Genomic DNA, 23,757 nt, shown 5'->3' on the forward strand with positions numbered 1-23,757 from the left:
AGCCATTAAAAAGAATACATTTGAATCAGTTCTAATGAGGTGGATGAAACTGGAGCCTATGATACAGAGTGAAGTAAGCCAGAAGGAAAAACACCAATACAGTATACTAACGCATATATATGGAATTTAGAAGGATGGTAACAATAACCCGGTGTACAAGACAGCAAAAGAGACACTGATGTATAGAACAGTCTTATGGACTCTGTGGGAGAGGGAGAGGGTGGGAAGATTTGGGAGAATGACATTGAAACATGTAAAATATCATGTAAGAAACGAGTTGCCAGTCCAGGTTCGATGCACGATACTGGATGCTTGGGGCTAGTGCACTGGGACGACCCAGAGGGATGGTATGGGGAGGGAGGAGGGAGGAGGGTTCAGGATGGGGAACACATGTATACCTGTGGCGGATTCATTTTGATATTTGGCAAAACTAATACAATTATGTAAAGTTTAAAAATAAAATAAAATTAAAAATAAATAAATAAAATTGACAACTAAGCTTTGTCAATGAGATTAAATGGCAAAAAAAAAAATAAGTTTTTAAATTCTTATATTTAAACATTTTTACATTTTAGTTTCTTAAAATTCTTAAAAATTCCTAAAGAGATGGGAATACCAGACTACCTTACCTGCCTCCTAAGAAATCTCATGTGAATACCAGACTAGCTGACCTGCCTCCTGAGAAATCTAACAGTTGGAACCAGACATGGAACAACAGACTGGTTCCAACTTGGGAAAGGAGTACATCAAGGCTGTATATTGTCACCCTGCTTATTTAACTTATATGCAGAGTACATCATGCCAAATTCCAGGCTGGAATCAACATTGTCAGCAAAATATCAATAACCTCAGATATGCAGATGACACCACCCTTATGGGAGAAAATGAAGAGGAGCTAAACAGCCTCTTGATGAAAGTGAAAGAGGAAAGTGAAATGGTTGGCTTAAAATTCAACATTCAAAAACCGAAGATAATGGTATCTGGTCCCATCACTTCATGGCAAATAGATGGGGAGAAAATGGAAACAGTGAGAGACTTTATTTTCTTGGGCTCCAAAATCACTGCAGATGGTGATAGCAGCCATAAAATAAAAGATGCTTGCTCCTTGAAAGAAAAGCTATAACAAACTTAGACAGCATACTAAAAAGCAGAGACATTACTTTGCCAACAAAGGTTCATCTAGTCAAAAAGCTTTGTTTTTTTTTTTCCAGTAGTCATGTATGGGTGTAAGAGTTGGACTATAAAGAAAGATGATGGCTGAACAAGAATTGATGCTTTTTAACTGCAGTGTTGGAGAAGACTCTTGAGACTCCCTTGGATTGCAAGGAGATCCAACCAGTCCATCCTAAAGGAAATCAGTCCTGAATATTTATTGAACAGACTGATGCTGAAGCTAAAGCTAAAAAACTTTGGCTACCTGACGCAATGAGTGACTCACTGGAAAAGACCCTGATGCTGGGAAAGACTGAAGGCAGGAGGAGAAGGGGACAACAGAGGATGAGATGGTTTGATGGCATCACTGACTCAATGGACCTGAGTTTGAGCAAGCTCTGGGATTTGGTGATGGACAGGGAAGCTTGGCATGCTGCAGTCCATGGGTCACAAAGCTTCAGTGGGTCAGGGAGCTTCCATAAGACTTCTATCCTTCACCATCAGAGGGCAGACAAACTGAAAACCACAATCACAGAAAACTAACCAATCCAGCTGCATGGCACTGGAACGGTCAGTGGCGGCTGCGCAGTTCTGGTAGGCCGAGAAGAGATACCCCACTTCGAAGGTCAGGAGCAGTGGCCTAGAGGAGATACCCTATGTCCAAGGTCAGGAGCAGCAGCTGTGGTTTGCTGGAGCAGCCGTGAAGAGATATCCCACATCCAAGGTAAGAGAAACCCCACTAAGAGAGTAGGTACTGAGAAAGGGCATCAGAGGCCAGACAGACTGAAACCACAATCACAGAAAACTAGCTAATCTGATCACATGGACCATGGCCTTGTCTAACTCAATGAAACTAAGCCATGCCCTGTAGGGCCACCCAATACAGACGGGTCATGGTGGAGAGTTCTGACAAAATGTGGTCCACTGGAGAAGGGAATGGCAAACCACTTCAGTATTCTTGCCTTGAGAACCCCAAGAACAGTATGAAAAGGCAAAAAGATAGGACACTGAAAGATGAACTCCCTAGGTGGTTAGGTGCCCAACATGCTACTGGAGATCTGTGGAAAAATAACTCCAGAAAGAATGAAGGGATGGAGCCAAGCAAAAACAACACCCAGATGTGGATGTGACTGATGACAGAAGCAAGGTCTGATGCTGTAAAGAGCAATACTGCATAGAAACTGGAATGTTAGGTCCATGAATCAAGGCAAATTGGAAGTGGTCAAACAGGATATGGCAAGAGTGAACACAGACAGTCTAGGAATCAGCAAACTAAAATGGACTGGAATGGGTGAATTTAATTCAGATGACCATTATATCTACTACTGTGGGCAAAAATCCCTTAGAAGAAATGGAATAGCCATCCTAGTCAACAAAAGAGTCCGAAATGCAGTACTTGGATGCAATCTCAAAAACGACAGAATGATCTCTGTTCATTTCCAAGGCAAACCATTCAGCATCATGGTAATCCAAGTCTATGCCCCGACCAGTAACACTGAAGAAGCTTAAGTTGAAGGTTCTATGAAGACCTAAAAGACCTTCTAGAACTAACACCCAAATAAGATGTTCTTTGCTTTATATGGAACTGGAATACAAACAGGCAAATTCAGAATACAGAATGGAATACAGAATGAAGCAGGGCAAAGGCTAATAGAGTTTTGCCAAGGAACACACTGGTCATAGCAAACGCCGTCTTCCAACAACACAAGAGAAGACTCTACACATGGACATCACCGGATGGTCAACACCAAAATCAGATTGATTATGTTCTTTGCAGTCAAAGATGGAGAAGCTCTATACAGTCAGCAAAAATAAGACCAGGAGCTGACTGTGGCTCAGATCATGAACTCCTCATTGCCAAATTCAAGCTTTGAATTGAAGAAAGCTGGGAAAAGCACTAGACCATTCAGGTATTACCTAAATCAAATCCTTTATAATCATAAAGAGATCAAATTGTCAACATCCGCTGGATCATGGAAAAAGCAAGAGAGTTCCAGAAAAACATCTATTTTTGCTTTATTGACCATGCCAAAGCCTTTGACTTGGATCACAATAAACTGTGAAAAATTCTGAAAGAGATGGGAATACCAGACCACCTGACTTGCCTCTTGAGAAATGTGTATGCAGGTCAGGAAGCAACAGTTAGAACTGGACATGGAACAACAGACTGGTTCCAAATCGGGAAAGGAGTATGTCAAGGCTGTATAATGTCACCCTGCTTATTTAACTTATATGCAGAGTACATCATGACAAATGCTGCGCTGGATGAAGAACAAGCTGGAATCAAGATTCCTTGGAGAAATATCAATAACCTCAGATATGCAGATGACACCACCCTTATGGCAGAAAGTGAAGAAGAACTAAAGAGTCTCTTGATGAAAGTGAAAGAGGAGAGTGAAAAAGCTGGCTTAAAGCTCAACATTCAGAAAATGAAGATCATGGCATCTGGCCCCATCACTTCATGGCATATAGATGGGGAAACAGTGGAAATAGTGGCAGACTTTATTTTTGGGGGGCTCCAAAATCACTGCAGTTGTTGAGTGTAGCCATGAAATTAAAAGACGCTTACTCCTTGGAAGGAAAGTTATGACCAATCTAGACAGCATATTAAAAAGCAGAGACATTACTTTGCCAACAAAGTCCACCTGGTCAAGGCTATGGTTTTCCCAGTGGTCATGTATGGATGTGAGAGTTGGACTATAAAGAAAACTGAGCACTGAAGAATTGATGCTTTTGAGCTGTTGTGTTGGAGAAGACTCTTGAGAGTCCCTTGGACTGCAAGGAGATCCAACCAGTCCATCCTAAAGGAGATCAGTCCTGGGTGTTCATTGGAAGGACTGATGCTGAAGCTGAAACTCCAATTGGCCACCTCATGCGAAGAGCTGACTCATTTGAAAAGACTGTGATGCTGGGAACGATGGAGGGCAGGAGGAGAAGGGGACGACAGAGGATGAGATGGTTGGATGGCATCACTGACTCAGTGGACATGAGTTTGGGTGAACTCCGGGAGTTTGTGATGGACAGGGAGTTCTTGGGTGCTGTTGTCCATGGGGTCCTAAGGAGTCGGCCACAACTGACCGACTGAACTGAACTGATATTTTAGTTTACTTAAAATTATTTTTCTCACTGAATTGACATTTTATATCTAGTACAATGTAGAACAGGTATTTTAACCAGCAGCCATCTTTGTTTCACAATGACCTGAAAGAAATGCTTACCATTAAGTTTGATATATATTGCAATTATTCTGCAAACATGTTTGATTACTTTTAAGGAAATTCATTCCTGTTCATAGTTGTCTAGGATGGTTTTAAAATTATAAGTAGATTTGAGTTTTATCACATATTTTTTCTGTAGCTATTGAGATGATCATGTGAATTCCTTCCCTTTTAACTGTTTATATGATAATTTATATTAATTTATATACTTCTGGTTATAAACTTGCTTCATTGAGATAAGCCCCAAGTGTCATTCCATGTTCACCTTTCTTAGGCCTAGTGGGATTCAACACGTTAATATTTTGTTTGGTGCTTTGTATCAGTGCTCATGAATAAGATTAGCCTGTAATTCCTCACACTGGCCTTTTAATATCGAGGTTATGCCTGTCTCATAAAATGAGTTGAGAGGGTGTTCCTTTTTTTGCTATGATCTATTATATTTTAAAATCTTTCCTCCAAACACTTCCCATTTTTTAAAAGCCACTTTTGGAAGGTCTGCTTTTTTCCTATGCGCTGAAGACCAATCTGAATGTAATGTTGGTTAGCAATTCTATAGCTAAAATGGAAATTAGGAGTCTTTTTGACTAATTAGGTTTCAAACAGCTTTGGTTGCACAGTATATTCATGGATGTTAGGATGGCATTGTCACAATTAAGGTTTTTGAAAAAATCCTTTCCAAGAGGTTGTTTCCCATCAACAAACAGAAGTAAAATTAAATGCCCGATTAACAAACATAATGTCCTCTTTAATAATTCTCAGCACTCTGGTAATTCTGCTAATATTACTGTGCTATCTGCAATTCTTTCCTTTTGTTTCATGTTTTGAATAATTCAATTAAAAGTCTGACAAAGCAATAACAAGGGATTAAATGTTGTCAAATTGTAACTCGAAATAAAAACAGAAGCTCTTTGGGAGTATTTATTAAAAATCTACAATGCCTTTTCAAGTGTACGAGGTTCTTGGATTCTATAAAGTTAACTGCTTAGCCGAGTTATCCCGTTTCCTCTTTTGTGCCCAATTCCAATAAATGAAGAAAATAAAAATGTGTAAAACTGAATTACTTTCTAGCAAATAGACCACTTGGGAAAGACTCTGAAATGTCTCTGTCTGGCCTATACTGAATGAAGGATGATGCCTTGCCTCCTTTTCCCCTGTATGTGAAAAGATGGATCAGTTATACGATGAGTACTGGACAGTAGGTTCTATAATTTTGACCCTTTATCTGGAAACTATTAAGGTACAAGACAAAGTAGAGGATATAAAAAGGAATGTGATATAGATCTACTCTTTACTAAAGTAAAGTAATATTTCCTTTAGTAATGGAGGTAGGATAAGAGTCATTTTCATGCATAAACTAATCTCATCTGGCTGATGGGCAGAAGGCAGCCAGGAGAATACGCCAAGGAGCGTATGGATCAAGATGTCAGCACCACAGGATTCATACCTCCCATACAGATACAATTCTGCTCTCATCAGGGTCTTCCCCCGTGGCTAAGCAGTAAAGATCCACCTTCAATGCAGGAGCTGCAGGAGATGTAGGTTTGATCCCTGGGTTGGGAAGATCCCCTGGAGAGGGCATGGCAACCCACCCCAGTATTCTTTTCTGGAGAATCCCATGGACAAAGGAGCCTGGCAGGCAACAGTCCATAGAGTCACAAAGAGTCAGACACTACTGAAGCGACTTAGCACACACACATGCTGCTCTCATCAGATTTAATGATGAAGAAGGATACAGTGAGGAAATCACTTATTTTTACATCAGGATTAAAAATAAATGAATACAACGGGCATCATTTAAAAACAGGAGCTATGGAGTAGTGGTAAAACGGGCAGGCCTGCAGACAGACACTATGACTCTGAGGCCTAGCTTGGCTAGTTCTTAGCTGCTGGATTTTGCACATTTTGTTTAACCTTTCTATGCTTCTGTTTCTTTATCTGCAAAAATCAGGAACATGGTAATGATAGCTCAGAGGGCTGTTTGAAAATTAAATAACATAATCTATGTAAAATGTTAATACATGTCTTGGTACATAACGAAATCTCATTAAAAAACAAGATCTATTTGTTACTGCCAATGTATAGCAAACTATAAATTCTTATAAAAAAATGGTGATGATTTGGATTTCCCTGAGAGTGCAGTGGCTCAGACTGCACTTCCAATACAGGGGGTATAGGTTCAGTCCTGGTCAGGGAACTAAGATTTTATATGCTACGTGGTGCAGCCAAAAAAAAAAAAAAGTGATGATTCTATGAAAATAAGAAACCATGAGACACATTCAAACAAGAAAAATGCTAAGTAATCAAAAAAAAGAAGAAAAATGTAATTAAAGAAATAGAAAGTAAATGAACTTGGGCAAACTCTGGGAGATAGTGAGGAACAAGGAGGCCTGGCATCCTGCAGTCTACAGGGTCAGGAAGAATCAGACGCAATTTAGCAACTCAGCCACAACAACAAATCATGAGACCTTTTTTTTTTTAATTCTTGTGACATAAAAGTAATCTCAGACCTGGGACTGCCCCTCTTGAGAGCTGGAGAGGGAGGTAAGAATGACAGGAAAAGGTGACTGAAAAAGAAAGGAAGTCCTAAGGAAATTGAAACTTCCTTTTTAACTAAGGAAATTAAACTTTGTTATAATACTGACTGGGGCATTGGTGGTGAGAAGGAAGAAATTAAATATTCAAATAAAGATTTAGCCCAAAATATGTTACTTAAACAGCTTACTAATATGAAACATACCACTGTATAATATTTATAAAATTATTTAAAAAATAATACTATAGCCCTCTATATTTACCAACTTTCTCTATTTTTATGTTCACAACTTATACCAGAATGTGGGTTGCCCATGCCAATTTTATATTTACTCATCTACATATAAGTAGATAATTTTTGTAGGCAACTATTCCACCTGACAAATTCAAAGGTGATCTGAAAGTTTGGGTTCAGGAGTCAGCAAAATAAACTAACTGATAAAATAATAGCTTATTTTTGATGATTTTTTTTTAAGACTACAAGCTTTGTAGTAAGACTGGCACCAGTCAATAAAGGCACAGGAAGAACTAAGCTTCAATTATTAGTGATGTTATAAGTCACAAAATAAGGAGAAAATATGACAATTTTTTTTGTTTGTTTTATATACTGATTTTAAAAATGTTAGCATTTAGTCAACTGTTTATATCATGAGTGGAATCTGGTTGGTATAAATGTAATAGGAGATTCAAAACAGATTGATACTGTCAATTTTTAAAAACTGGGGAATCATGCTACAGGCACAGAAAACAGAAGCAATGCCCAGCCAAGGCAGAACCATTTAGCAATGAGATCACTAAAACTCTAGAGCGTGAAATGGGTTCACCTAATAAAAAAGTCAGTTTTGTTTGATGAATCAGTTATAAAAGCCCCGCTTTTTAGGAACAAATCTGTGGGAGGTTTCCTGAAGTTCTCTTCTATTTTGTCACCAAAAATATTTTCCCGTGGCATCTGTTAAGGATGCAAGTGTCCTAGTTACTATATTTCCTTATTTACTTTCGGTCTATTATCTCATTTTCACTTTCACAACATCTTCATAGCTCTTTATATATGTTCCTCCCTCCTCTTCTCCCAACTTAGAAGGACAATATTAAAAATGTAAGGGTGAAATACGTGAGAAAATAACATGAGCATTTTAATGCATCTGGAAGCTGACAGGACAACTGACTTGTTTTTGTGGGTACATTGTTGTTCAGTCGCTAAGTTGTGTCCTACTTTTTCAGACCCCGTGGACTATGTGCTACACTATATTACAAGTTTGAGAGTTTACACTGAAAACCCAATTAGTAAAAATAAGATAAGTTGTTCCAATGGAATTTGTAAAATGATATTAATAGGACCAGTGTTTCTTGAAACGAATTATACAGAAAAGTTAAGGGACAGAATTCTGAGTAGCACAAAAAGAAAAAGAAAATAGAATAAAGGAAATATAAATTTGGAGACATGAGGAAGAGTAGGGAGATTAAAAATATAAGGGAAATGAATATAGAGATAGAAAAAAATAATTTAAGTGGCAAAAAGCAATATACTTATTTTTGAGCTACTTTTACAATTCTTATTTTAAATAAGAAGTACAATTCAAAAATAGCAATGACGCTGGAATACAATGAAATAAATAGATAATGGAAATATAAAAACATAATAGGGATAGAAACATAAAATCAAAGGTGATTTAGGAGAAACCAAATTTAGAAGATCATTTACAAAAAAATAAGTAAGTGAAAACAGAGGGAAAACTTTTAAAAGAAACCAGGAAAAGTTTAATTGTAGATTTTGATTTAATTCATTACTACTTAATAAATATACATATTAATACATTAAATTCAGCTATAGCAAATATTAAGAAAATCATGATCACAGCAGAGGTGAGGGTATTGTTTATATTTGTCTTTAAATGCAACTCAAAACTGAGATTGGAGAATCTGGTATATTCCTGAGTGCTCACTGCCAAGGAAATTTGAGCCTCCTAATCCAATTTAGGAAGAAAATCAGAAGTTCTTTGTAAATAAGTCTAAATAAAAACAGGAGTGCTAGATCCAAAATGATCAAGGAACAGAAAATGGAGAAGGTAGAATGACAAATAGCAATATGTGACCACAGAAAGAGGAAAGAAATTGGGAATACGGGACATAACTAAATTAAAGAATGCAAAAATGCAGAAGAAAGCTGGTAGCGTCCAGTATCTTCAACACCATCCTCACTCCTGCCATGTAATAGTTGCTCAGTTAATAACTAACGAATTCATTAAACCAATGGGTGTTTCAACTACCAAACAATCATTTCAGGCTGTGTTCATCAGTGGAAAAAGGATGAAGGAAAAGCAAATCAGTAGATTTGCCAGGAATAGTGTCAAAATGACTGCCACTTTGGAATAATAGACCTATTCTTGGAGAAAGATGAAAACACTGAATAATCTGAAATTAGGAACAAAAACATAGAGATTCTTTGTGAATTGATCTACAGGGAAGAAATAGGTCTTCACTGTTCTCAGAGAACTATTCTACTGATTGCTTTGATTGCTTTTTTACTGTCACCAACCTTGGCACTCCTCTGGCCATATGTGTGGGATTCTTGGAACCAAAATGAATATTACATACAGTAAAGTACACCTATCCTGAAGGGAAAATGACAACCACATAACATCACGCAAAAGAATGCCAACAAAAAAGAGAATTTGTTTTTGCATTTTATGAGACAATAAGGCAGAAAGAAAAAGAAAAGTAAGGAGAACGACTGCGTGACAGAAAAGAGCGGGGCTCACAACACACAAGACCAAGAAAAGGGGGTGGGGGAGCCCGCTAAGGCAGAAACAAGGTAACAAAAAGGACAAAACCAGCAGTAGAAAAGAACTGTCAGACACAAAACCCTCAAAACAATAGATACGAAAGAAAGGAACAAGATGACAGGAATAGAGCAGCATGGAATCTAGTAAGAAAAAGAAACAAAAATTTCAAATAATGGATTTTCTAACACCCCTGCTGTTCTGCCAGTGCATTGTGTCACAGCCTCACAGAACAGTGCATAATTTATTATGGTCACTCGCTGCCAGGCTGCTATAAAGGGCAACAGCTATATGAAAATACTCCCCACCGTTGGATGGCTTAATGATCTACCCTTTGTAGAGGGTAGGGCTGCGGAATGGCAGGCGAGGACAGAACCACATACAGGCAGGATGGTGTTATGCATATTTAGTGCTCTCCACCATATGAAAGAAGGGTGAATTAACTCTGGGGGCACCTCTGTGTTGGGGAGTGTTTCACCCCTCTCCAGCATCTCCTGGATAATCGCCATCTATCAGGGACAGTTTCTGAATGCCTGGTACCACACACTGCTTCCTATAGGGGCGGGATGATGTAAAAATTGGAACGATGAAAAAATAGATTTTTAGAAGAAAAACAGTCCTTGAAAATTAGCATTCATGACTGTAATACTGCATTATCTTTTAATCACATCTGGAGATTTAACAAAGAACCTAACCCTGTTAGGGTTCCTCTTTATAATGAATTTGGATACAGGAAAAATAAATAGGACATAAAAATAAACATCGTTAAAATCATTTTTACCATTCATTTTCAGGAACACGGCCTTTTCAGTAGTATTTATATAGAAGAGCTTTCATTATTTTCACAAATAGCACTGTCTTCAAAGACAGAAACATCAGTAAGATAGGTATTCATTTCTATGGTCAGTAAAGCCAGGGATTACTTCTTTCAAATTCTTTTTTGAAAGGCATTCGTGCCAGAAGTTGGGAGCAGAGGTTCATGAATTAGATGCCCAGGATTTCAATCCTGACGCTACCCTTTATGTGCTGTGTGGCCCTGCCACATTACTTACACTGGGTTCTCCCCTTTGTAAAACAGGAATTAATAACAGTCCATACACCATAGATTTGTAGTGTGGATTGCATGAGTTAGACCTTGAATCAGAACCTGGCAAACAGCAAGGCAGGTTTCATTGATTGTGTGAAAGTGAAAGTGCAGTTGCTCAGTTGTCTGACTCTTTTTTATCCCACAGACTATAGCCCACTAGGCTGCTCGGTCCATGGGATTCTCCAGGCAAGAATACTGAAGTGGGTTGCCTTTCCCTTCTCCATGGGATCTTCCTGACCCAGGGATGAAACCCAGGTCCCCTGTATTGCAGGCAGATTCTTTATGGTCTGAGCCACCAGGGAAGCCCAATCACTGATTTTTACCTATTCTCAAATAACGTGGGAGACATTCAGAAGCATATGTAATCCAGAACTTTCTGTCATTAGGTGATGGGCATGGAGACAGGAGATAATAATCTTCTTAATTCCACTGGAGGCCAAGCTGATGTGGTATACTTTTTTTCCCTTCCCTCATTCCTGGGTACATACCTTGTTTATACAGGGTAGCAAACGTGCAAAAGGAAGTCATAGTCAGACATTTTGACATTTTTCATCTTCCAAACACCTACAGTAACATGTGGAAAGGCTTATTCTTACAAAATGATTAGTGAGCTCCAAAAATGCAATATTTTAAAAGGAGGTAGATTCCTGCCCAGGGCACAGGGAATTAGGAATAATATGTATATGTGTGTAGTATGTACTTCTAGACAAACATGTTTAGAATGGATTTGAGACATATTGAAGAAATCATGGCATCTGGTCCCATCACTTTATGGCAAATAGATGGAGAAACAGTGGAAACAGTGGCTGACTATTTTGGGGGGCTCCAAAATCACTGCAGATGGTAACTGCAGCCATGAAATTAAAAGACACTTACTCCTTGGAAAGAAAGTTATGACCAACCTAGACAGCATATTAAAAAGCAGAGACATTACTTTATCAATAGAGGTCCATCTAGTCAAGGCTATGGTTTTTCCAGTGGTTATGTATGGATGTGAAAGTTGGACTATAAAGAAAGCTGAGCACAGAAGAATTGATGCTTTTGAGCTGTGGTGTTGGAGAAGACTCCTGAGAGTCCCTTGGACTGCAAGGAGATCCAACCAATCCATCCTAAAGGAGATCAGTCCTGGGTGTTCATTGGAAGGACTGACGCTGAACCTGAAACTCCAATAGTTTGGCCACCTGATGCGAAGAGCTGACTCATTTGAAAAGACCCTGATGCTGGGAAAGATGGAGGGCAGGAGGAGAAGGGGACGATAGAGAATGAGATGGTTGGATGGCATCACTGACTCAATGGACATGGGTTTGGGTAAAGTCCGGCAGTTGGTGATGGACAAGGAGGCCTGCGGTGCTGCGGTTCATGGGGTTGCAAAGAGTCGGACACAACTGAGTGAGTGAACTGTACTGAACTGAACTGAAGAAATCAGGCACATGAAACCTAAAACATCTGTGGTGCAAAGACAACAAAAAATCAGAATAAGGAACTGTGATTGGTTTCACAGGCAAGTAAAATGACCTAAAATGTAAGTTCCTAAGTTACAAAAAATCAAGAACTGCTTTACTGAGTCATATTCATAAATCACTCTGCTCCAGACCTTCTTAATCTGAATAGCACAAGAATCCATTTTGCATGAAGGCTTAATTCATCAAATTACTCATTCATTCACTCATTCATTCACTCATTCATTCATATCTTTATTAACCTGTCCAAAATATTTACTGAACCTATAATGTGTCAGAATGACATTAAACCTGGGTGTTCAATGTAGAGTAAGTCACTCTAGCCATAGTTCCTTTGTCTGTAATGTAGATGTTTATCTTCCCCCTCAAAGCTGATTGAAGAGTGGATGCATATTCCATGCATAGAAAGACCTAGAACATTGCCTAGAATAATATGGGCACTAAGTAAAATAAACTCAATTTCTACTGTTCATTAAAAAACTCTTTATGAATTGATTATCTTGATATACATACATACACACACATACATACATACATACATATTAGTGGTAAAGAATTTGCCTACCAATGCAGGATAGGTGGGCTTGAACCCTGGGTCAGGAAGATCCCCTGGAATACGAAATAGTAACCTACTCCAGTATTCTTTCCTTGGAAAATTCTATGGACAGAGTAACCTGGCAGGCTACAATCCATAGTGTTGCAAAAAGTCAGACATGACTGAGCATGCACACACACACATATATCTATATATCTATATATATCATGGTAACTTTATAGCCACCTCAAAAATATAATTCCTTATTTACCATTAGGAAAAGTGTACACTTCACTTTACCATGTCTATCATTTCTATTGAGAGAATAAATATCTAATACATTTTATACATGTTTAAGTTTTTAATTGTTTAAAATAAGCATGGCTCCCTTTGGAGGAAAACTTTTAATAAGAGTTTAATAATAAGAAATGGAGAAAATATCAGAATCACAGATATGAGTGGATGGACCAGGACTGGAAAGGTAAAGATCTCCTGAGAGCTAGAATTGTGTGTGCTTGTGTGCAGTGTTAAGTTGCTTCAGTCATGTCAGACTCTTTGTGACCCCATGGATTGTAGCCCACCAGGCTCCTCTGTCCATGGGGATTCTCCAGGCAAGAATACAGGGGTGGGATTATAAACCATTTATTTGTCTGAGGCGAGGTCATCAGATCAATAAAGAATGCTTATCTGTTCTGTGTAAGAATGCATCATTCACTACATCATGGAGCAAAGGAGAGAGAGGCAGAACGAGTGAGAATGCTGAAAATATCTGTTTTCCTGGATCCAATCACGAAGTCAACTTTAACCTTGTATCATCAATTACCTAGGGAATATACCTGTCTTAGTTTACAACACCAGAATTTTGGCAAAAGCTAGAAAGCTAAGAACTATCTTTCCACTTGTTTCTTCCTTAGAACCTCCATACAACTTATCTTCAGATGCTGCTCAGTGTGATCCTTATCTTTGGCATATGCATTTCTCTATCTCTACCATCATTTTCCTAATCTAAGATACAAAGCACTGATATTTCTTACTTGAACTATTTATTGTAGGAGATTTTAGCCTGTCTTCTCAAGTCTATTCTCATGCTCCTCTATTCTGTTCTCTCAAAATGAAAATATAGTCTTATCATATCCACCACTATCACCATTCAACTCACCACTTATTATTTGTGAGGTTATTTATCCAATATATCTCTACTTTACTAAATGGAAAGCTACTTGAGGACAGATAACATGTCTATTTTTATCACTGTATTCTCAGCATTTCACACAATTCTTGGTACATTGTGCTATGCTCAGTCGTGTCTGACTTTCCCCAACCCCATGGACTGTAACCTGCCAGGACCCTCTGTCCATGGAATTTTCTGGCAAGAATACTGGAGCAGGTGGCCATTCCCTACTTCAGGAGATACTCCCAACCCAGGGATGGAACCCACGTCTTTTGTGCCTCCTCCATTGGCAGACAAATTCTTTACCACTGCACCACCTAGGAAGCCGTTGGACATGGAAGATACTCTAAAAATTTATTGAATGAATGAAAGTAGAGAACTATTTGGTGATTCAGGGAGTGCCAAATAGGCTGTCTAAAATCTATGTTTCCTAAATAAAAAGGCTATTCTCTAAAAGTTTGAGACAGGTGTAGGATATATAAGAAGAATCAACAGTGAACAAGGAAAGAGGAATAGAGAACAGACACTAGAAGTGAAGAGAACTCACTGCTCCTGCATACACTGAAGCATAACTATAGGAAAGACAGGAATGACAATTTCTGGTGTATTCAAGAAGAGAAAAATCTTGGCAACTGATAATTGGTAACAGAAATCACAGCTGATAAAGGACTAGAAATTTTACAAAAAAGACAAAAACATCTGCATGTTCTTTTTTGATGAGTGGTTAACATCCAGGAAATGTAACCAAATTTGCAACTTGATCTATCAAGACTTTTAAAGCTGTATACACCCAGGAACAACAGATAGAGAAGAATAAATACTCAAACCATTAACTCTAGAAAAAGTAAAATAGTAAATATTATAAGAAAAGAACTAAAGATATTCAAGGCATCTAAAAGTGGTTAAAATTGACAGTCATCTTAAAGTTGATATCCCTTTAAACAAAACTTTTTTTTTTCAGAGTATATATTAATTAATCACATTGTTACTTGATAAATTGATTTTTTTGATGAAAGAAAAAAACCATCATTAGCTCCAAACATGAGTGTCATTAAGATTTCTGCAACGTAATTGACAACAAAACAGACTTCATGTTTGTGTAACATCCGTGATTCCCAACAAGAACCACCTCATGTGTTTGAGGGTGGGGCAGCCTAACAGTTCTCTGGGAATGTAGCTGCCAAATGATGGTAACAAAAGCCATAAAAGTTTCAATTTTGAATCAGTACTCCTAGGCTGTAAATGCTATGAGTTTGTTAAATCTATTTTCTTTGACTTACTTTTGTGGGGAGAGGGCAATATTTTCACCTCTAGTCAGACAAACCGATATACCACCTTCCTAATGTTGCTCCCCTATTCCCAGCTGGAAGACTTAAACTGATTGTACTTTAAAGATTACTTCTTCCCCAGTGAGAAATGTGTAAAAACTGTCTCTGAAGTAGAAGTTGCTTTAATTTTACAGTCTTCTTAGAAGTGGTGCCTCTTATACCTTCCCTTGATTCCCCTTATTTGTTATTCTCTCTCTTACCTTATCTTGAACTCTGCTGCCTCTGAGTCTCTTAGTTCCTGAGTTCTTATTAGATTTCTGTCCAATCTTGCTTTTTAACCCCAAATTCAGCATCCTTTATTCCTGGGTCTTTCGTCCATTTTAACATCAAATTCAAGCCCTGTTTGCTAGTTCTTCCAAACGGAGGAGCCTGGTAGGCTGAAGTCCTTGGGGTCGCTAAGAGTCGGACATGACTGAGCGACCTCACTTTCACTTCTCACTTTCATGCATTGGCGAAGGAAATGGCAACCCACTCCAGTATTCTTGCCTGGAGAATCCCAGGGACAGGGGAGCCTGATGGGCTGCCATCTATGGGGTTTCACAGAGTCGGACACGACTGAAGCGACTTAGCAGCAGCAGTTGGATCCTATGACTAGACTCTCCATTTCTTTGCCAATATTTCTATTTTAATAATTACGGTTCCCAACTTTGTTTCCATTTCACACTGCTGATACCTATTTACTCTTCAACGACATATGCTTTACAAATTGTATGACATCACAGACTAAGTTCACAGTCTCTCCCTCACCTTACTCTCACATCCCTCTCTATAGGTCAAAGATATTTTTAGTTCATCTTTGTGCCCAAGTCAACAGACATATAGAAAACTCTCAAATTTACTGTGGTGTGACCATCTGAAAGTGATTCATAAAAAAACTTAGAAATGCTATTGCTGCTTTATTTCAGCATGATAAGTATAATAAAAACCATGTTAAGTTTAAAACCACATATTTCAATGTTCTTCCTGCAACTATTCACCAAGTGGTCCACCTATTTGTACAACATAATTATTTTATAAATGACATATACATGATTGTTATTATAGATAGCAACAATGATATTTCCTGATCTAGAACTAACATCTCAGTTAGTTAGATTAGATTTAAGGATGTTGCTTTCTCCTAAACATTTATAATTTTTAATAGAAAGCAATCATTTTTATATCATTAGCCAGCATTAATAACTAAAATTGAAAAACTCATAGAGAACCAGCTTAAGGCAAAATATTGGCAGTTGTAGAAATGCCTCTTACAGATCTCCTATAGTTATCTACTTATCCAAGCACCCATGTCTATGCAAATGGCTGAGAATTAAAATCAAATAAAAAGTTAGGCAACATAATATAGTGTAAAGCAAATATTTCTTTTTAATCAGAGATACTTTTTCTCATAAACAAGTTGATAATCTACTTTAAAGCACTTCCAAAATTGTATCACCAAAAGGAAAATAAAAGAAGGCAGGCTAAGTAAAATGTGTTTGGGTAATATCGGATTTTAGTCGCTTTTGGCAGGAACTTATATCATGCAGCCATTTCTTGTCTTTCTTCCAGAAATGAGGTTATTTTACAGTGCAGTGATTTCCAAACCTATGATGTCTCAGGGATCAATCCACAGAGGCAAACCTAGTTTGGCCCATGTTTAACCAATCAGCTCACAGACCTCAGGTACAACTTTCCAGCCTAAACTTACATTCATCCATGCTGATTAAAGCAAAATTACACATCATGTTCAGGAACAAAGCAGCACTTTGCCACCCATGTTTCTTAGAGGAGGCTAGAGTCAGAAAGGGTGAGAGGAATCCAGAACCTGAAATACTGGAGGCCTCGTGTGCACACATCTAACAAGTATCAAAAAGGAAATTTAACTCAGCAGTGATCCTCACCTTAGATCCCCCAAGACATACCAGAGACAGCACTGTGGCTTCAGTTTGCTGTATTTTTACCATTGCTGGCGCTTCTATGTCTGTTTCTCCGTTAAGATTTCTCATATTCCCAAGTGCCTTCATTTCACTCTCTGGGGTATATAGGAAGTGCCATGACTAGTCAGCTGTTTTGGCTTTAAAAGTAGTATCTTTATACTGTCCTCTCCACAGACATGCCGTGGGAACCAGATGGAGGCAGAGCTTTGGTCATTGTTCCCTAGACCTTGTACGGCAAATGAGATAGAAGGTCTGTTAGCCCAGCTGCTGGAAAAGGTTTTATTTCCCAAGGGAAAGGATAGCACATCTGGGGCAATGCGGTCCTCATACTCAGTTTTGGATTCTCTTCCTGGTGACAGACATCTGCTCTCTGGCAAGGGAAAGAGCAATAATCTGTGTTTTATGAAAAATGTTGGCATGTTGTAACAGAAACAAATCTTTTTTTTTTTCTTTTTTAAAAAGAAAAATACAGAGTTTATGCAAATTAAATTTGGACACAGAACAGATCATGAGGGAAATATCAAAATCTTGCTCTAGATGATATTAATATAAATCAGTACATTTAAGATCACTGAACATATAAGATTTAGCAATTTTAAATCTGTTTGTTTTGCCTAGATAAATCATCATAAAAGCAAGACTGTATATGTATTTCCTGATGGTAACTGTTAAGATTGAGTTGAATATTCCAGTGTTTACAAATTCTATGTAGAGAATATATGTAAACAAATGGATGGGGTTGTGAGAAAGCAAGACATAGCAAGTGATGAGACGGTGCACCATCTTTATTCAGGATTCTGCTCTGTCTGTAAAGTTAGAGCAGTTTTCCCTCCAATTATATACTATCATGGAATTTTCCATTCAAAGGAATTGTTATTGAACTAGTTGTGCACTATTTAGCAATCACACCTATGATGAAGGCCAAATCATGGCTTGCAAACATTCAACAATGAGAATCCTCCAAGGGCCAGATAAACAACATCTTCGTAACTTCTTAGAATTTTCAAGTAAAGAAATCCAAACTCATTGACAGTGAGATTGAAATGAGAGCATGTATCTAGTTTCTATCTTTAACCTGTTCATTTATAACATATTATTTTTTCTTTATCATGGACAATTTAATTGATAATATATACCCAATTAATGAATTAGAGGTCATCCACCATAGAATTAGACAGGTGAATTTTATTTGAATAATTTCAGTTGAAAAGATATGAATTCCAGGTGGAGAGAATAATAGTATTTAAAAAGGTACAGAGTAGGAAGTTTCCAGGGCAACTGACTGACTCATTCAGTTGACTGGAGATCTGAGTACACCCAGATGACATAGTAGAAAATACTGGTCAGAACACTAGACGGGGGTCAATGACAAGGGCATTACAGGCGCTGGGCTCTGCTAGTTGGTTAGCTCAGACTAAGGCTATTTAGATCACTTCCCAGTCCCAAATTCCTGTCCTCTAAATAAGGAGGTTGAACTGGGAAATCTTCAAGGTTCCTTTCAATTCTGAGAGTCTGTGCCACATCATTGACTCAAGGCAAAGAAGAAAACATCTGGTATGAAAAATAAGAAAAAGCTTTAAAAATACATGCTTTCTGATGGCAAGGACAAAAAATCATCTTAAGGAGTTATGTAACTAGTATTATAAAGTCCTGTGGAACATGTTGCCTCCTGCTCTTCTTTTTTGCTATGTGGAAGATAAAATAGGAAGGTAGGAAGACAAGGCAACTTATCCCATACGCCACACTCTACTTCCTACTATTTTTCTTTTGGTAGCTGATGGAGGGTCTAAGAATTAAAAGTACTGCTGGCTGAAGAAGGCAATCTAGAGAATCTTCAATGTCAAGAACCCAGAAAATTAGCAAAATCCTGGGAAGGCTTGGTTTCAATATTTTAAGGTTGAATCAGAGAGGTACATACTGATAAAATCCATATTGAGTGAGCACTTATCCTTGGTCAAATGTCTGCTGCTGTTTATGTGTACCTCATAGAGGGTTAAAGGAGCCTAACGAAGCTCTAGTTATAGGTCAAGTGTGGCCATATCTTCTTTATTTCAAGAGATGAAAGAAGTAGATTTTTTTTTTTGTCAGCCACCTGTTTTTAAAATGTTGGTAATAATTTAAAAAACAAAACAAACACAATAACAATAGAAAGCTATTTAAGGCCTTTTCAGCTCCTGTGTGAATCTAGGTTAGGAGGTTCTATGAAGTTGAAGTAAAAATATTCAGCATAATTCTGAAAGGACAGAAGAAGAATATTTACTTAATGTCCTATGGACACTTAGCATTTTACAAAAGAAGACTTCAAAGAGGTGCCATTTCATCTTCACTTTATAGAATTTATTATAGTTCAAGTACCTTTATAAAGTAATATGTTGTCACAGAAAGTTTGCATAGATTGCATGTAGACAACTTTAAATTTTATTGTCAAGACATCACAGCTCCCTCATTCCTGAGAGACAGAACACTTACATAGAATGTTCAGGTTTGTTTGGGATTTTAGAGCTTAATCCTGCTCTTAATTTTAAGTTAATAATGATAATATTTATACTAACATTAGAATACTGATTTCTTGGGAACTGTTCTCTGCGCCTTCCCTATATTCAGGCTTGCATGCTAACTAAAGCTCAGGCCTGGTAGCCACTGACAGATTCATGACCTGGGAAACATGGAAGGTCAGGTTTTTTTGTTTCTTCTTTTTTAATTTGTTAAATGGAATGGAAACTCATCCTACTTCAGAGGATTGCTATGAACTGAAGAAAAGATGGGAAAAAAAATTCATGTTGTAATATAACTCTGACTCTTTGGACTATATGCCACCCAAACTAGAAGGTCTTTTTACCTTTGCTTGAGCATCAAGTTTATTGGGTGAAACCACTAACCAAAATGGAAAAAATGTGATAGAAGAGCAGGCTGACATACTAAAAGCACAAGGGTTCTATTTTAACTATGTAAAGTACAAAATGTCTATTAAACCAAGGTTTTTTAAACAACTGCTAGTTAGATATTCATCAAATAAATAAAATATACCAGAAAGTGAGCAGAATTGATTTGTGTAAAAAAGAAAAAAGAAATTAAATAAATAAAACATTGACTTTCATGCAAGCCAGGTAAATGTTAATGCTTTTAAAAAGAATAACATAATATGCAATTTGTATTTCTTTAGTTGTTCTTATTTTACCAATGGTCTTTATGAATAGTTTAAAAATGACATATTAGCTTGCTGCCTATAATGTTAGCATTTAAAGAATATTACAGCTGGAAGGGGATTTAGAGACCATCTAATTCAAATGCCATATTATAGAGATGGAAACTGATGCTTCAGGAGAGTAAGTGGCTTGATCAAGGTGACAAAGATGGTTGATGGAAAGAATAAAGAATGAGATTGCCTTTAAACACTTAGCAAGTGTCCTGCTAAGTGTTTAAGATTTTATATGAAGTTTCACCATGCAGGGGATACACAATTCAAATTCCTAGGTCAGCTTGAGATTTTATTTATTTCTATAAATTCCATAAATATACATGATGTCTCTATGTCATAAAGGTTATAGCCTTTTCTATTCCTATATTTCACAACTTTTAGTCACTATGGAAACATATATAAAGAGTTTAAATTTACATGTATATGTTTAAATATATACAGCTAATTAAACTCAGGTATAAAAGCAGTGTATTTCACTTAGTTGATTTGCAAGAAAATATTTGAGATAAAGAAGAAAAAAAATGTTTAGAGAGGAAAATGTACTGTATTACTATACTCTGCTTATACTCATCTTAAGGAGCTAAAATCATTATGATTTCTAGAAACACCAGAAACGGTGACAGTACAAGAGACTGTTTCTAATGGAAAAATATTCTAGCCATGGGACTAATGTCAGTTTGAGTCACTGATGAAGCAAATGTTTCTCAGGCTCTGGCGATACACATAGCTCTTTACTTGGCACAAAGGGAGCTTTTAGCAAACGGGATGCAGATCATACTATGATGAGGAAGACAAATTGGAATGGCTCCTCAGTCTCCCAACACTGGGTACAAATTCCCCATCCCACCAACTTGTGAGTGTTTAAGACTATAAACCTTAGGGAGGGAGGAAGAAGCAATGGGAGCAGGAGGCAGAGAAAAGGAAATAGGAAGTAAAGGAGAAAATGAATAAGCCCCAGATGTCTTCGTGCCCACTCTAAAAATTCAGAGGTATAGTCAGGTTTTTTTTTCCAATGTGCTAATATTCTTCCTTCCCGATATCTAAAATATTGAACATGCATGTGTCCCAAGGCACAGAAATCATTTAAATTATGTTGGAGCAAACTAATTAAATTAGCTTTATTTTTCAATTAGACAATGTACAAGAGAATATAATTCAAAAGAAAAATTCCAAAGCTGGCTAGTAGAATTGGTTATAGTTTTAGAGATTTTAACTAATAAAAGAAATGGAAATGCTTTTAAGTTTCCTTCAGTCTAAGACATGATAGTTTTTGGAACATACGTTTTCCATGAGTTTTAGAAATCTTAATGATAACTGACTGAAAAATGTTAGCACTTGCATCCTCATTCAGCCAAAGGCTGTTTTATCCAGCTAAATAACTCTGGGGAGGATCCACCTAAGACATTTAACAGCTGGGTAAGTTTTGAGGTGTTCACAGAGCAAAAGTCCACTCTAAAAAATAAAGCTGGGTGACATTTTCAAAATAATTGTCATATTTGTGGGAAGAAATACATATGAAAATACATCTTTCTTTTAAAACTTAGTCAATAGATTCAAATTTTCCATAGCTGTTTTAATCCATGTAACTAAAAGATATTTGGGAAAGGTGTAAAGAGAGAAACTCAACTCCCTCGGACTTTGCTCCGGATATCCTTTTAAGAATGTTCCTTGTTTTAACCAAGTTACCTATCATGACACACAGACTGCTGCCTAATCACATGACTTATAAAAATTATGATGTAACATAATGATGTTTTCCCTCTACCGGTAATTCTGAGGCTTGTTCTGTTACCACACTGAATGATCTTCTGGATAATCTGCTGTGAGTGGAGTAGAGAGTATACTTGAACAATATTTGACTAGGCCACCTTCTCCTGCTGCTACAAAAGAATGGTTTCTTCCCAGTCACAAATCTATCCTGAATGTTAATTAAATATTTACAAGGTACTTTAAAATTCTCCCTGAATGCTAATCTGAAAATAGCAAACTACGTTCATTTGAATACGCAGAAATTTCTGCCTGTCCAAATTAAGCATCTCTGGCCTCAGAGTTTAATTCAGATAATTCTATGACTTGGGGGAGGAAAAAAAAAAAAAAGAACTGACTACCTACTATGTATAAGGCTCCATGTCAAATGCGGAAATTAAACTTTCTAGGACTAGGAAATTTGTCATAAATTACAACAATTTGTATTATTTAACTCACATCATTTCCCTCTGGGCTTAAAAGCTAAATTAGTTGCAAAATCCTCACCTTTTTAGCATAAGCTTTTACATTGTTCCTTAACATATAACATTGTATCTAGTTACATAAAGATGCAGTATTTTCTACATATTAACACAGATTTCCACATTTTATTCATTAAGTTTCTGAAAGAGTTTTAGCATGAAGGTTCCATTTATTGTATCAAAAAATAAAAATATCATCAAAGTCTTTTTGCAACTCCCAAAACACAGTTAGAGAATAATGATCATATGCTAAAAAATGTAAAATGCAATTTGTGCTGTGCCCCATTTACTACAAAATCACTACGAACAATGCATTTTGTACAGTATATTGCTCCAGGGAAAGTGGATCAGCATCAGGAATGAATAAAGAACATTGCATTTGAAATCAGCTAATTCTGCCTCAGCGCTTTTAAAAACTATTTGTTATGATATTACCTCCTGTCAAGCACATAATGTGATATTTTCCTCAATAAAAACTAAACAGTTGCTGTAATTTCAGCTTCTCTAATTTTCTACTTTTTAAGCACTAAATATTTAAACAATACAGACCTGGAAGTCTCAAGCCAGTCATCTGATCTTCGCATCTTCCTGCCTAAAGTAGAGTAACTATCTGTACAGGGGTCTGCTCTGTCACAGACATACATAACGGCAGCTGTTGAGGTCCTTACCTGCCCACAAGCCAGGCCCATTCCTCTTTCTCCCATGCCATGCGGACACGATAAATTTAACTCCAGGGCGTCTGCTCCAGAAGCCTTTAAGATGAGGAAGGAAAATGAAAAAAAACACAAAGCTTTAATTGTGTACTAATAGGCTTTCACCACTGATAATACAACATAGGTCACATTTGACAAATTTTAACTACTCTGTTTTCTGAACCACGGCTATTGTACGAGGTGTATTCTGACTCTCTCAAATGAGGGTATCTATACAAGGATTATTCAGTTCAGTCGCTCAGTTGTGTCCGACGCTTTGCAACCCTATAGACTGAAGCTCGCCAGGCTTCGCTGTCCATCACCAACTCCCAGAGCCTACTCAAACTCATGTCCATCGCATCAGCGATGCCATCCAACCATCTCATCCTCTGTTGCCCCCTTCTCCTCTCGCCTTCCCAGCATCAGGTTCTTTTCCAGTGAGTTGGTTCTTCGCATCAG

The 23,757-nt window shown here is 37.4% G+C and overlaps 1 protein-coding gene across 1 annotated transcript in view; it reads right to left on the reverse strand.

Moving 5' to 3' along the window:
• Positions 1-23,757, reverse strand: part of DPYD (dihydropyrimidine dehydrogenase) — a 927,694-nt gene that overhangs the window by 292,272 nt on the left and 611,665 nt on the right. The window contains exon 16 of the mRNA XM_086391370.1: positions 23,275-23,358. Within this exon, the coding sequence (XP_086247496.1) occupies positions 23,275-23,358 (84 nt within the window). The remainder of the gene's footprint in view (positions 1-23,274; positions 23,359-23,757) is intronic.

Source organism: Bos grunniens, chromosome 3 (genome assembly GCF_055505025.1).
Source record: "Bos grunniens cultivar Pamir isolate PY7600 chromosome 3, Bosgru_T2T1.0, whole genome shotgun sequence".
Taxonomy (NCBI): Eukaryota; Metazoa; Chordata; class Mammalia; order Artiodactyla; family Bovidae; genus Bos; species Bos grunniens.